We start from the raw sequence: 13,573 nt of genomic DNA on the forward strand, positions 1-13,573 counted from the left end.
AAAGTTAGACATTGTTTTAGAGTTTGAAAATTGTTATCAGTCTTTCATTTCTTGCGCGAAGTTAATTTGTCACATGAATGATTACGTAAAGGAGAAGTCTTTGCGACGATTGAAAAATACATCTTAACAATAGCTTATCTCTTTACAGGATCAATCAATTGTTTCCCACAGGAATTCGCATGTGTCATCCATATGTTTTAGATATAGTATTACAATACACTAATTCCTGATTTTGAAAAAAAAACAAACATAAGTATTACAATAGTGGATACGGAAACGACTTAAGTTTGAAATTAAACCAGGTTTTGCACGAGCGCTCAAGCACCGTATGCCACGCCTCCAGGCTATCGCGCGCTCTGACGTCACAGCTGTGTCTCACATTCTTAGTCAGAGTACTTAGCGAGTGAGGAGGAGAGAGTGGAATTGCATTTTCGGATATTTTCATTTTGGAGTTAATAACTATGGGAGACGAACAGCCGGAAACCTTCATGGTGCGTCTGCAAAGGCCAGACTCGGGCCTGTCATGGGGATTTCGGTTACAGGGTGGCGTGGACTTCAACACGCCACTCTCTGTTCAAGTGGTGAGTTGTTTTTTTCTAAAGCTTATAGGAGCAGCATTCTTTGTGTTTACATTTTAACAACCGCTTCTATGCTCCGATAACTTTGAAGTAGGTAAAATGATTACTTACAACGTATAATTTAGATTAGCAACCTAGCTTTAACTTGCTACCTGTTGTGATTTTCGATTTAACTTGTATAAATCCAATTAAAATGGCCAGGTTTCATTTAATAAGCAAATTGTAGATCCAGGTAATAGTTGTGGTTGTGGGAGTATAATAGACAGCATCTGTAACAGTACACCAGAGGAAAGCTGGATATTTCCAGGTGTACAACCTAAATAAGGAAGCAAGGCTCATTATCATAGACCTAAGCAACCAATACTTGCCAGAGATTATAATTGTTTTTCCTGAATATTATGTTGTTTACACTGTCTCCGTGAGCATTCACACGTTTCCTCCTCAATGATGTTGGCTTATCAGTAAAATGTTGTTTTCAGGCATATATGACCTTGTTTCCCAGTTATGAAATCTGACGCATACATAGCACCTACAGGTGGTTTTAAACATAATAACCATTAATTAGACATGTACCTATTATGCTCATTTGTTAATCTATATATGTGAACTAGAGCATGACAGTTACATGAGGAGCTAGATACAATAATTGTACAAGGGCATTTTTGTAAAATGTTCAAATATTGTTTGTATTTGCCTTTTGTATATTATTGTAAAACATTATCTCATGTATAAGATTTTGTTAAAATCTAGGTCTATCCATGTCATTGAAATTGTTTATTATCAAAATATTGAAATTTAGTATAATATCAAAAACATGGTTAAGTTTGACCTGTTGACCTGGAGCGAGTGTCACATTCAGACATGTAAGACCAGCAGGGTAACAGATTTAAGAGAACGAAGGTATCTGTACATTGAATTTTGATTATAGATCAGAATTTGTTGACAGGAGCTATTTAATTTGATATTGATTTCATCTGCAACTCAGCTTTCATCAAGTCTTCAATTACATTCCTTTGCTAGGGTCGGATTACTGCTATCAATGGCAGAATAAAATGAGTGTATTCAATGATAAATCCAAGCAAAATAAAGAGATGTGCAAAGATAGATCTGATCATGTTATAGGTAATATAATACATGCATGCCATGGGCCAGAAAAGTATGAAAAATACCTTGTCATTGACATCAAATTTGTTACATTTATTATGTACATTATACTACCAATTCACATTATAAGGGGCAAAATATTTTAATGCTTATAAGCAGTATGAATAAGAATAATCACATAAAATGCAAACTTTGAAAAAGTCAAAATTGAAATTAAAGCTGCACTCTCACAGATTTACCATTTTTACAACTTTTTTTATTTTTTGTCTTGGAAAGAGCAAATTTTTGCATATATATCTGCAAACCAATGATATAAAATTGCTGACAAAAAATGAGATCGTAGTTTTTCATATTTCCGTTCGAAAATTAATGTTTTATGGAGTAACAGTTTAAGAAAAATGCACAAAACATCAATTTTTGAACTTAAATATAAAATTCTGCGATCTTACTTAACTGGTTTCCATGGACTTTCGCAAAAATTGGGTAGTTCCAAGACAAAAAATAAAAAAAAGTTGTCAAAACGTTCAATCTGTGAGAGTGCAGGTTTAATTTGCATTAGAAAAAGGGATTATTGCTATACTTGACATTCTTAGGATGGAAACAGATGTTTATTGATAAACTGTGTTTGCTACATGTACAACATATTTGTACTGCAATTTTGTAAAAACAAAACAAACTTGTTTCAAAAATGGCACCATATTGATATAAATCTGCTAGAATTACTTTGCCTTATGTTTCTGTACCTACTATCCCTTGCTACTGTCATAACATTTAAATCAGTTTGTGCATTGATACTGTCCATATTTACATCCCTACATGCATTGATGCCACTGCTACCATACCTTGACACTGTTAATATGTGTAACCACTGCTACTAAAACTGTTCATGGGTTACCTCTGCTGCTATTTTTGCCTCTTTCCAGAGTAGTTCATAAAGGGATGCTTCTATATCATGCCACTGTCCATATTACTACATGAATTGTTACCACTGCTACCATATCTTGCTTCTGTCCATATTACTACATGAAGTGTTACCACTGCTACCATATCTTGCCACTGTACATATTTCTACATGAAGTGTTACCACTGCTACCATATCTTGCCACTGTCCATATTACTACATGAAGTGTTACCACTGCTACCATATCTTGCCACTGTCCATATTTCTACATGAAGTGTTACCACTGCTACCATATCTTGCCACTGTCCATATTTCTACATGAAGTGTTACCACTGCTACCATATCTTGACACTGTCCATATTTATACATGAAGTGTTACCACTGCTTCTATATGTTGCTTCTGTCCATATTTCTACATGAAGTGTTACCACTGTTACCATATCTTGCCACTGTCCATATTTCTACATGTAGTGTTACCACTGCTACCATATCTTGCCACTGTCCATATTTCTACATGTATTGTACCACTGCTACCATATCTTGCCACTGTCCATATTTCTACATGAAGTGTTACCACCGCTACCATATCTTGCCACTGTCCATATTTCTACATGAAGTGTTACCACCGCTACCATATCTTGCCACTGTCCATGTTTCTACATGTAGTGTTACCACTGCTACCATATCTTGCCACTGTCCATATTACTACATGAAGTGTTACCACTGCTACCATATCTTGCCACTGTCCATATTTCTACATGTAGTGTTACCACTGCTACCATATCTTGCCACTGTCCATATTTCTACATGTAGTGTTACCACTGCTACCATATCTTGCCACTGTCCATATTTCTACATGAAGTGTTACCACTGCTACCATATCTTGCCACTGTCCATATTTCTACATGAAGTGTTACCACTGCTACCATATCTTGCCACTGTCCATATTTCTACATGTAGTGTTACCACTGCTACCATATCTTGCCACTGTCCATATTTCTACATGTAGTGTTACCACTGCTACCATATCTTGCCACTGTCCATATTTCTACATGAAGTGTTACCACTGCTACCATATCTTGCCACTGTCCTTATTTCTACATGTAGTGTTACCACTGCTACCATATCTTGCCACTGTCCATATTTCTACATGTAGTGTTACCACTGCTACCATATCTTGCCACTGTCCATATTACTACATTAAGTGTTACCACTGCTACCATATCATACCACTGTCCATATTTTTACATGTATTGTACCACTGCTACCATATCTTGCCACTATCCATATTTCTACATGAAGTGTTACCACTGCTACCATATCTTGCCACTGTACATATTTCTACATGAAATATTACCACTGCTACAATATCTTGCCACTGTCCATATTTCTACATGAAGTGTTAACCACTGCTACCATATCTTGCCACTGTCCATATTTCTACATGAAATGTTACCACTGCTACCATATCTTGCCACTGTCCATATTTCTATATGAAGTGTTACCACCGCTACCATATCATACCACTGTCCATATTTCTACATGTATTGTACCACTGCTACCATATCTTGCCACTGTCCATGTTTCTACATGAATTGTTACCACTGCTACCATATCTTGCCACTGTCCATATTTCTACATGAAGTGTTACCACTGCTACCATATCTTGCCACTGTCCATATTTCTACATGTAGTGTTACCACTGCTACCATATCTTGCCACTGTCCATATTTCTAGATGTAGTGTTACCACTGCTACCATATCTTGCCACTGTCCATATTTCTAGATGTAGTGTTACCACTGCTACCATATCTTGCCACTGTCCATATTTCTACATGAAGTGTTACCACTGCTACCATATCTTGCCACTGTCCATATTTCTACATGAAGTGTTACCACTGCTACCATATCTTGCCACTGTCCATATTTCTACATGTAGTGTTACCACTGCTACCATATCTTGCCACTGTCCATATTTCTACATGAAGTGTTACCACTGCTACCATATCTTGCCACTGTCCATATTTCTACATGAAGTGTTACCACTGCTTCTATATGTTGCTTCTGTCCATATTTCTACATGTAGTGTTACCACTGCTACCATATCTTGCCACTGTCCATATTTCTACATGTAGTGTTACCACAGCTACCATATCTTGCCACTGTCCATATTTCTACATGAAGTGTTACCACTGCTACCATATCTTGCCACTGTCCATATTTCTACGTGTAGTGTTACCACTGCTACCATATCTTGCCACTGCCCATATTTCTACATGAAGTGTTACCACTGCTACCATATCTTGCCACTGTCCATATTTCTACATGTAGTGTTACCACTGCTACCATATCTTGCCACTGTCCATGTTTCTACATGTAGTGTTACCACTGCTACCATATCTTGCCACTGTCCATGTTTCTACATGAATTGTTACCACTGCTACCATATCTTGCCACTGTCCATATTTCTACATGTAGTGTTACCACTGCTACCATATCTTGCCACTGTCCATATTTCTACATGTAGTGTTACCACTGCTACCATATCTTGCCACTGTCCATATTTCTACATGTAGTGTTACCACTGCTACCATATCTTGCCACTGTCCATATTTCTACATGAAGTGTTACCACTGCTACCATATCTTGCCACTGTCCATATTTCTACATGTAGTGTTACCACTGCTACCATATCTTGCCACTGTCCATATTTCTACATGTAGTGTTACCACTGCTACCATATCTTGCCACAGTCCATATTACTACATGAAGTGTTACCACTGCTACCATATCATACCACTGTCCATATTTTTACATGTATTGTACCACTGCTACCATATCTTGCCACTGTGCATATTTCTACATGAAGTGTTACCACTGCTACCATATCTTGCCACTGTCCATGTTTCTACATGTAGTGTTACCACTGCTACAATATCTTGCCACTGTCCATATTTCTACATGAAGTGTTAACCACTGCTACCATATCTTGCCACTGTCCATATTTCTACATGAAATGTTACCACTGCTACCATATCTTGCCACTGTCCATATTTCTATATGAAGTGTTACCACCGCTACCATATCATACCACTGTCCATATTTCTACATGAATTGTACCACTGCTACCCTATCTTGCCACTGTCCATATTTCTACATGTAGTGTTACCACTGCTACCATATCTTGCCACTGTCCATATTTCTACATGTAGTGTTACCACTGCTACCAATTATCTTGCCACTGTCCATATTTCTACATGAAGTGTTACCACTGCTACCATATCTTGCCACTGTCCATATTTCTACATGTAGTGTTACCACTGCTACCATATCTTGCCACTGTCCATATTTCTAGATGTAGTGTTACCACTGCTACCATATCTTGCCACTGTCCATATTTCTACATGTAGTGTTACCACTGCTACCATATCTTGCCACTGTTCATATTTCTACATGTAGTGTTACCACTGCTACCATATCTTGCCACTGTCCATATTTCTACATGTAGTGTTACCACTGCTACCATATCTTGCCACTGTCCATATTTCTACATGTAGTGTTACCACTGCTACCATATCTTGCCACTGTCCATATTTCTACATGAAGTGTTACCACTGCTTCTATATGTTGCTTCTGTCCATATTTCTACATGTAGTGTTACCACTGCTACCATATCTTGCCACTGTCCATATTTCTACATGTAGTGTTACCACAGCTACCATATCTTGCCACTGTCCATATTTCTACATGAAGTGTTACCACTGCTACCATATTTTGCCACTGTCCATATTTCTACATGTAGTGTTACCACTGCTACCATATCTTGCCACTGTCCATATTTCTACATGAAGTGTTACCACTGCTACCATATCTTGCCACTGTCCATATTTCTACATGTAGTGTTACCACTGCTACCATATCTTGCCACTGTCCATATTTCTACATGAAGTGTTACCACTCCTACCATATCTTGCCACTGTCCATATTTCTACATGTAGTGTTACCACTGCTACCATATCTTGCCACTGTCCATGTTTCTACATGTAGTGTTACCACTGCTACCATATCTTGCCACTGTCCATGTTTCTACATGAATTGTTACCACTGCTACCATATCTTGCCACTGTCCATATTTCTACATGTAGTGTTACCACTGCTACCATATCTTGACACTGTCCATATTTCTACATGAAGTGTTACCACTGCTACCATATCTTGACACTGTCCATATTTATACATGAAGTGTTACCACTGCTTCTATATGTTGCTTCTGTCCATATTTCTACATGAAGTGTTACCACTGTTACCATATCTTGCCACTGTCCATATTTCTACATGTAGTGTTACCACTGCTACCATATCTTGCCACTGTCCATATTTCTACATGTATTGTACCACTGCTACCATATCTTGCCACTGTCCATATTTCTACATGAAGTGTTACCACCGCTACCATATCTTGCCACTGTCCATATTTCTACATGAAGTGTTACCACCGCTACCATATCTTGCCACTGTCCATGTTTCTACATGTAGTGTTACCACTGCTACCATATCTTGCCACTGTCCATATTACTACATGAAGTGTTACCACTGCTACCATATCTTGCCACTGTCCATATTTCTACATGTAGTGTTACCACTGCTACCATATCTTGCCACTGTCCATATTTCTACATGTAGTGTTACCACTGCTACCATATATTGCCACTGTCCATATTTCTACATGAAGTGTTACCACTGCTACCATATCTTGCCACTGTCCATATTTCTACATGAAGTGTTACCACTGCTACCATATCTTGCCACTGTCCATATTTCTACATGTAGTGTTACCACTGCTACCATATCTTGCCACTGTCCATATTTCTACATGTAGTGTTACCACTGCTACCATATCTTGCCACTGTCCATATTTCTACATGAAGTGTTACCACTGCTACCATATCTTGCCACTGGCCATATTTCTACATGTAGTGTTACCACTGCTACCATATCTTGCCACTGTCCATATTTCTACATGTAGTGTTACCACTGCTACCATATCTTGCCACTGTCCATATTACTACATTAAGTGTTACCACTGCTACCATATCATACCACTGTCCATATTTTTACATGTATTGTACCACTGCTACCATATCTTGCCAGTATCCATATTTCTACATGAAGTGTTACCACTGCTACCATATCTTGCCACTGTACATATTTCTACATGAAATATTACCACTGCTACAATATCTTACCACTGTCCATATTTCTACATGAAGTGTTAACCACTGCTACCATATCTTGCCACTGTCCATATTTCTACATGAAGTGTTACCACTGCTACCATATCTTGCCACTGTCCATATTTCTATATGAAGTGTTACCACCGCTACCATATCATACCACTGTCCATATTTCTACATGTATTGTACCACTGCTACCATATCTTGCCACTGTCCATGTTTCTACATGAATTGTTACCACTGCTACCATATCTTGCCACTGTCCATATTTCTACATGAAGTGTTACCACTGCTACCATATCTTGCCACTGTCCATATTTCTACATGTAGTGTTACCACTGCTACCATATCTTGCCACTGTCCATATTTCTAGATGTAGTGTTACCACTGCTACCATATCTTGCCACTGTCCATATTTCTAGATGTAGTGTTACCACTGCTACCATATCTTGCCACTGTCCATATTTCTACATGAAGTGTTACCACTGCTACCATATCTTGCCACTGTTCATATTTCTACATGTAGTGTTACCACTGCTACCATATCTTGCCACTGTCCATATTTCTACATGTAGTGTTACCACTGCTACCATATCTTGCCACTGTCCATATTTCTACATGTAGTGTTACCACTGCTACCATATCTTGCCACTGTCCATATTTCTACATGAAGTGTTACCACTGCTTCTATATGTTGCTTCTGTCCATATTTCTACATGTAGTGTTACCACTGCTACCATATCTTGCCACTGTCCATATTTCTACATGTAGTGTTACCACTGCTACCATATCTTGCCACTGTCCATATTTCTACATGAAGTGTTACCACTGCTACCATATCTTGCCACTGTCCATATTTCTACGTGTAGTGTTACCACTGCTACCATATCTTGCCACTGCCCATATTTCTACATGAAGTGTTACCACTGCTACCATATCTTGCCACTGTCCATATTTCTACATGTAGTGTTACCACTGCTACCATATCTTGCCACTGTCCATGTTTCTACATGTAGTGTTACCACTGCTACCATATCTTGCCACTGTCCATGTTTCTACATGAATTGTTACCACTGCTACCATATCTTGCCACTGTCCATATTTCTACATGTAGTGTTACCACTGCTACCATATCTTGCCACTGTCCATATTTCTACATGTAGTGTTACCACTGCTACCATATCTTGCCACTGTCCATATTTCTACATGTAGTGTTACCACTGCTACCATATCTTGCCACTGTCCATATTTCTACATGAAGTGTTACCACTGCTACCATATCTTGCCACTGTCCATATTTCTACATGTAGTGTTACCACTGCTACCATATCTTGCGACTGTCCATATTTCTACATGTAGTGTTACCACTGCTACCATATCTTGCCACAGTCCATATTACTACATGAAGTGTTACCACTGCTACCATATCATACCACTGTCCATATTTTTACATGTATTGTACCACTGCTACCATATCTTGCCACTGTGCATATTTCTACATGAAGTGTTACCACTGCTACCATATCTTGCCACTGTACATATTTCTACATGAAATATTACCACTGCTACAATATCTTGCCACTGTCCATATTTCTACATGAAGTGTTAACCACTGCTACCATATCTTGCCACTGTCCATATTTCTACATGAAATGTTACCACTGCTACCATATCTTGCCACTGTCCATATTTCTATATGAAGTGTTACCACCGCTACCATATCATACCACTGTCCATATTTCTACATGAATTGTACCACTGCTACCCTATCTTGCCACTGTCCATATTTCTACATGTAGTGTTACCACTGCTACCATATCTTGCCACTGTCCATATTTCTACATGTAGTGTTACCACTGCTACCAATTATCTTGCCACTGTCCATATTTCTACATGAAGTGTTACCACTGCTACCATATCTTGCCACTGTCCATATTTCTACATGTAGTGTTACCACTGCTACCATATCTTGCCACTGTCCATATTTCTACATGTAGTGTTACCACTGCTACCATATCTTGCCACTGTCCATATTTCTACATGTAGTGTTACCACTGCTACCATATCTTGCCACTGTCCATATTTCTACATGTAGTGTTACCACTGCTACCATATCTTGCCACTGTCCATGTTTCTACATGTAGTGTTACCACTGCTACCATATCTTGCCACTGTCCATATTTCTACATGTAGTGTTACCACTGCTACCATATCTTGCCACTGTCCATATTTCTACATGAAGTGTTACCACTGCTTCTATATGTTGCTTCTGTCCATATTTCTACATGTAGTGTTACCACTGCTACCATATCTTGCCACTGTCCATATTTCTACATGTAGTGTTACCACAGCTACCATATCTTGCCACTGTCCATATTTCTACATGAAGTGTTACCACTGCTACCATATTTTGCCACTGTCCATATTTCTACATGTAGTGTTACCACTGCTACCATATCTTGCCACTGTCCATATTTCTACATGAAGTGTTACCACTGCTACCATATCTTGCCACTGTCCATATTTCTACATGTAGTGTTACCACTGCTACCATATCTTGCCACTGTCCATGTTTCTACATGTAGTGTTACCACTGCTACCATATCTTGCCACTGTCCATGTTTCTACATGAATTGTTACCACTGCTACCATATCTTGCCACTGTCCATATTTCTACATGTAGTGTTACCACTGCTACCATATCTTGCCACTGTCCATATTTCTACATGAAGTGTTACCACTGCTACCATATCTTGCCACTGTCCATGTTTCTACATGTAGTGTTACCACTGCTACCATATCTTGCCACTGTCCATATTACTACATGAAGTGTTACCACTGCTACCATATCTTGCCACTGTCCATATTTCTACATGTAGTGTTACCACTGCTACCATATCTTGCCACTGTCCATATTTCTATATGAAGTGTTACCACCGCTACCATATCATACCACTGTCCATGTTTCTACATGTATTGTACCACTGCTACCATATCTTACCACTGTCCATGTTTCTACATGAATTGTTACCACTGCTACCATATCTTGCCACTGTCCATATTTCTACATGTAGTGTTACCACTGCTACCATATCTTGCCACTGTCCATATTTCTATATGAAGTGTTACCACCGCTACCATATCATACCACTGTCCATGTTTCTACATGTATTGTACCACTGCTACCATATCTTACCACTGTCCATGTTTCTACATGAATTGTTACCACTGCTACCATATCTTGCCACTGTCCATATTTCTACATGTAGTGTTACCACTGCTACCATATCTTGCCACTGTCCATATTTCTACATGTAGTGTTACCACTGCTACCATATCTTGCCACTGTCCATATTTCTACATGTAGTGTTACCACTGCTACCATATCACACCACTGTCCATATTTCTACATGTAGTGTTACAACTGCTACCATACATGTAGTGTTACAACTGCTACCATATCATGCCACTGTCCATATTTCTACATGTAGTGTTACAACCGCTACCATATCATGCCACTGTCCATATTTCTACTTGAAGTGTTACCAGTGCTACTATATCATACCACTGTCCATATTTCTACATGTAGTGTTACAACTGCTACCATATCTTGCCACTGTCCATATTTCTACATGAAGTGTTACAACCGCTACCATATCATGCCACTGTCATTATTACTACATGAAATGTTACCACTGCTACCATATCATACCACTGTCCATATTTCTACATGAAATGTTACCACTGCTACCATATCTTGCCACTGTCCATATTTCTACATGAAGTGTTACCACTGCTACCATATCTTGCCACTGTCCATATTTCTACATGTAGTGTTACCAATGCTACCATATCTTGCCACTGTCCATACTACTACATGAAGTGTTACCACCGCTACCATATCTTGCCACTGTCCATATTTCTACATGTAGTGTTACCACTGCTACCATATCTTGCCACTGTCCATATGTCTACATGTAGTGTTACCAATGCTACCATATCTTGCCACTGTCCATACTACTACATGAAGTGTTACCACCGCTACCATATCTTGCCACTGTCCATACTACTACATGAAGTGTTACCACCGCTACCATATCTTGCCACTGTCCATACTACTACATGAAGTGTTACCACCGCTACCATATCTTGCCACTGTCCATATTTCTACATGAAGTGTTACCACTGCTACCATATCTTGCCACTGTCCATACTACTACATGAAGTGTTACCACCGCTACCATATCTTGCCACTGTCCATACTACTACATGAAGTGTTACCACCGCTACCATATCTTGCCACTGTCCATATTTCTACATTAAGTGTTACCACCGCTACCATATCTTGCCACTGTACATATTCCTACATGAAGTGTTACCACCGCTACCATTTATTGCCACTGTCTAGATTTCTACTGAAGTGTTACTTCTACACTATCTCTAACAACAGTCCATATTACTACATAAGAACATTTATAACTTTGTAAGAAGCCATTTCGAGTATTTCTATATAATTAGTTTGATGCAGTAGGTATCCAATGCTGCAAGGGGGGTTCTATGATGAGAATGAGTGGTGCATGTTGACAAGTCAGAGACACCAGGTTCATCTCCTCATCCTGTGGCTGAATCCCTCTTGAAACACTGTTCTTTTAAGCAAAGATAACTACATGTACAGCTTTAGTAGTCATTTATTTGCATCTAAAATAGTAAGTAAAGAGCCCTCACTATCCCTACTTTTTGCTATTAATATTGCTATTTAACCCTACTTCATCAAAAAAATCCTCCTACTTTTAACACTACTTTATTGTTATTGGTCACTTGAAAGCCTTCTATTATAGAAAATTTTAAATATAAAACTGGTCAAATTTTAACATGTTAACTCAAATAAATGTTGTCCGGTTAGCGCAGTGGTTAGCGCACTGGCTTCTCACCACGCTGAATCGGGTTCAATTCCCTGCCTGGGAACATGTGAGTTTGGTTAATGGTCACCAAGCCAGACAAGTGGGGTTTTTCCGGGTACTACGGTTTTCCCCACATCACAAGACCACCCTCTCGCACAACATTGTGCCAACGAGAGTGACTTAGTATAAGTTATCATAGCTTCCTTCACAATCATTGTAAAATATATAATGTTTAAACTAACTCAAATAAACGCACATTTTTAAGGAAATTACAACAAAAAAATCAATATTATGGCAAAATGAAGTGTAAAAATAGTATTGGAAGAGTTAGTGGAAACAATTCATTTTTTACACATAATATTGACATATTCTTTTGCTAAGCTTTAAACTTTTCATATGATACCGAATATTATGGGGTCACTAAGCATTTTAACATCAAAAATCATTGAACATCAGACACTATTAGTTCACTTATACAACTACATTCCATATTGGATGGGAGAGTATATCAAGTAGACTCACTCAAAAATCGGAAATCAACAACATTCCAACGGACTACTGAGGTTCATTGAATTACAGCTGTGAATATTTCAATCATTTAAGAGGTATGGGAAAAATGTTAAAAGAAAACATCAAGGCTTCACCTAACTAACACCAGTTTACAAATGTGGCTTGTACAATCAATCACTACAAGAATGAGAGAATGTGTTGCAAACTTGCAGTTTCTTTGAATTGTGCTAATCAATCTTATAAAATGAATGATAATTAATTTTTTATTTTTTTTATCTATTTTTAAAGTTAAACAATAAACATATCTTATTGCATTTTTAATTTTATTTTCTGTTTAAATACATA

At 38.3% G+C, this 13,573-nt stretch overlaps 1 protein-coding gene across 2 annotated transcripts in view; it reads left to right on the plus strand.

Moving 5' to 3' along the window:
- The first annotated feature begins 352 nt into the window (after positions 1-352).
- The window catches only part of LOC128217882 (PDZ and LIM domain protein Zasp-like), a 28,160-nt gene continuing 14,939 nt past the window's right edge, over positions 353-13,573 (plus strand). The window contains exon 1 of one of the 2 annotated variants that reach the window (XM_052925320.1): positions 353-581. In XM_052925320.1, the coding sequence (XP_052781280.1) occupies positions 462-581 (120 nt within the window). In that variant the 5' untranslated portion in view covers positions 353-461. The remainder of the gene's footprint in view (positions 582-13,573) is intronic. The other variant, XM_052925328.1, reaches the window with a different exon arrangement.

Source organism: Mya arenaria, chromosome 2, assembly GCF_026914265.1.
Source record: "Mya arenaria isolate MELC-2E11 chromosome 2, ASM2691426v1".
In the NCBI taxonomy this organism is placed as follows: Eukaryota; Metazoa; Mollusca; class Bivalvia; order Myida; family Myidae; genus Mya; species Mya arenaria.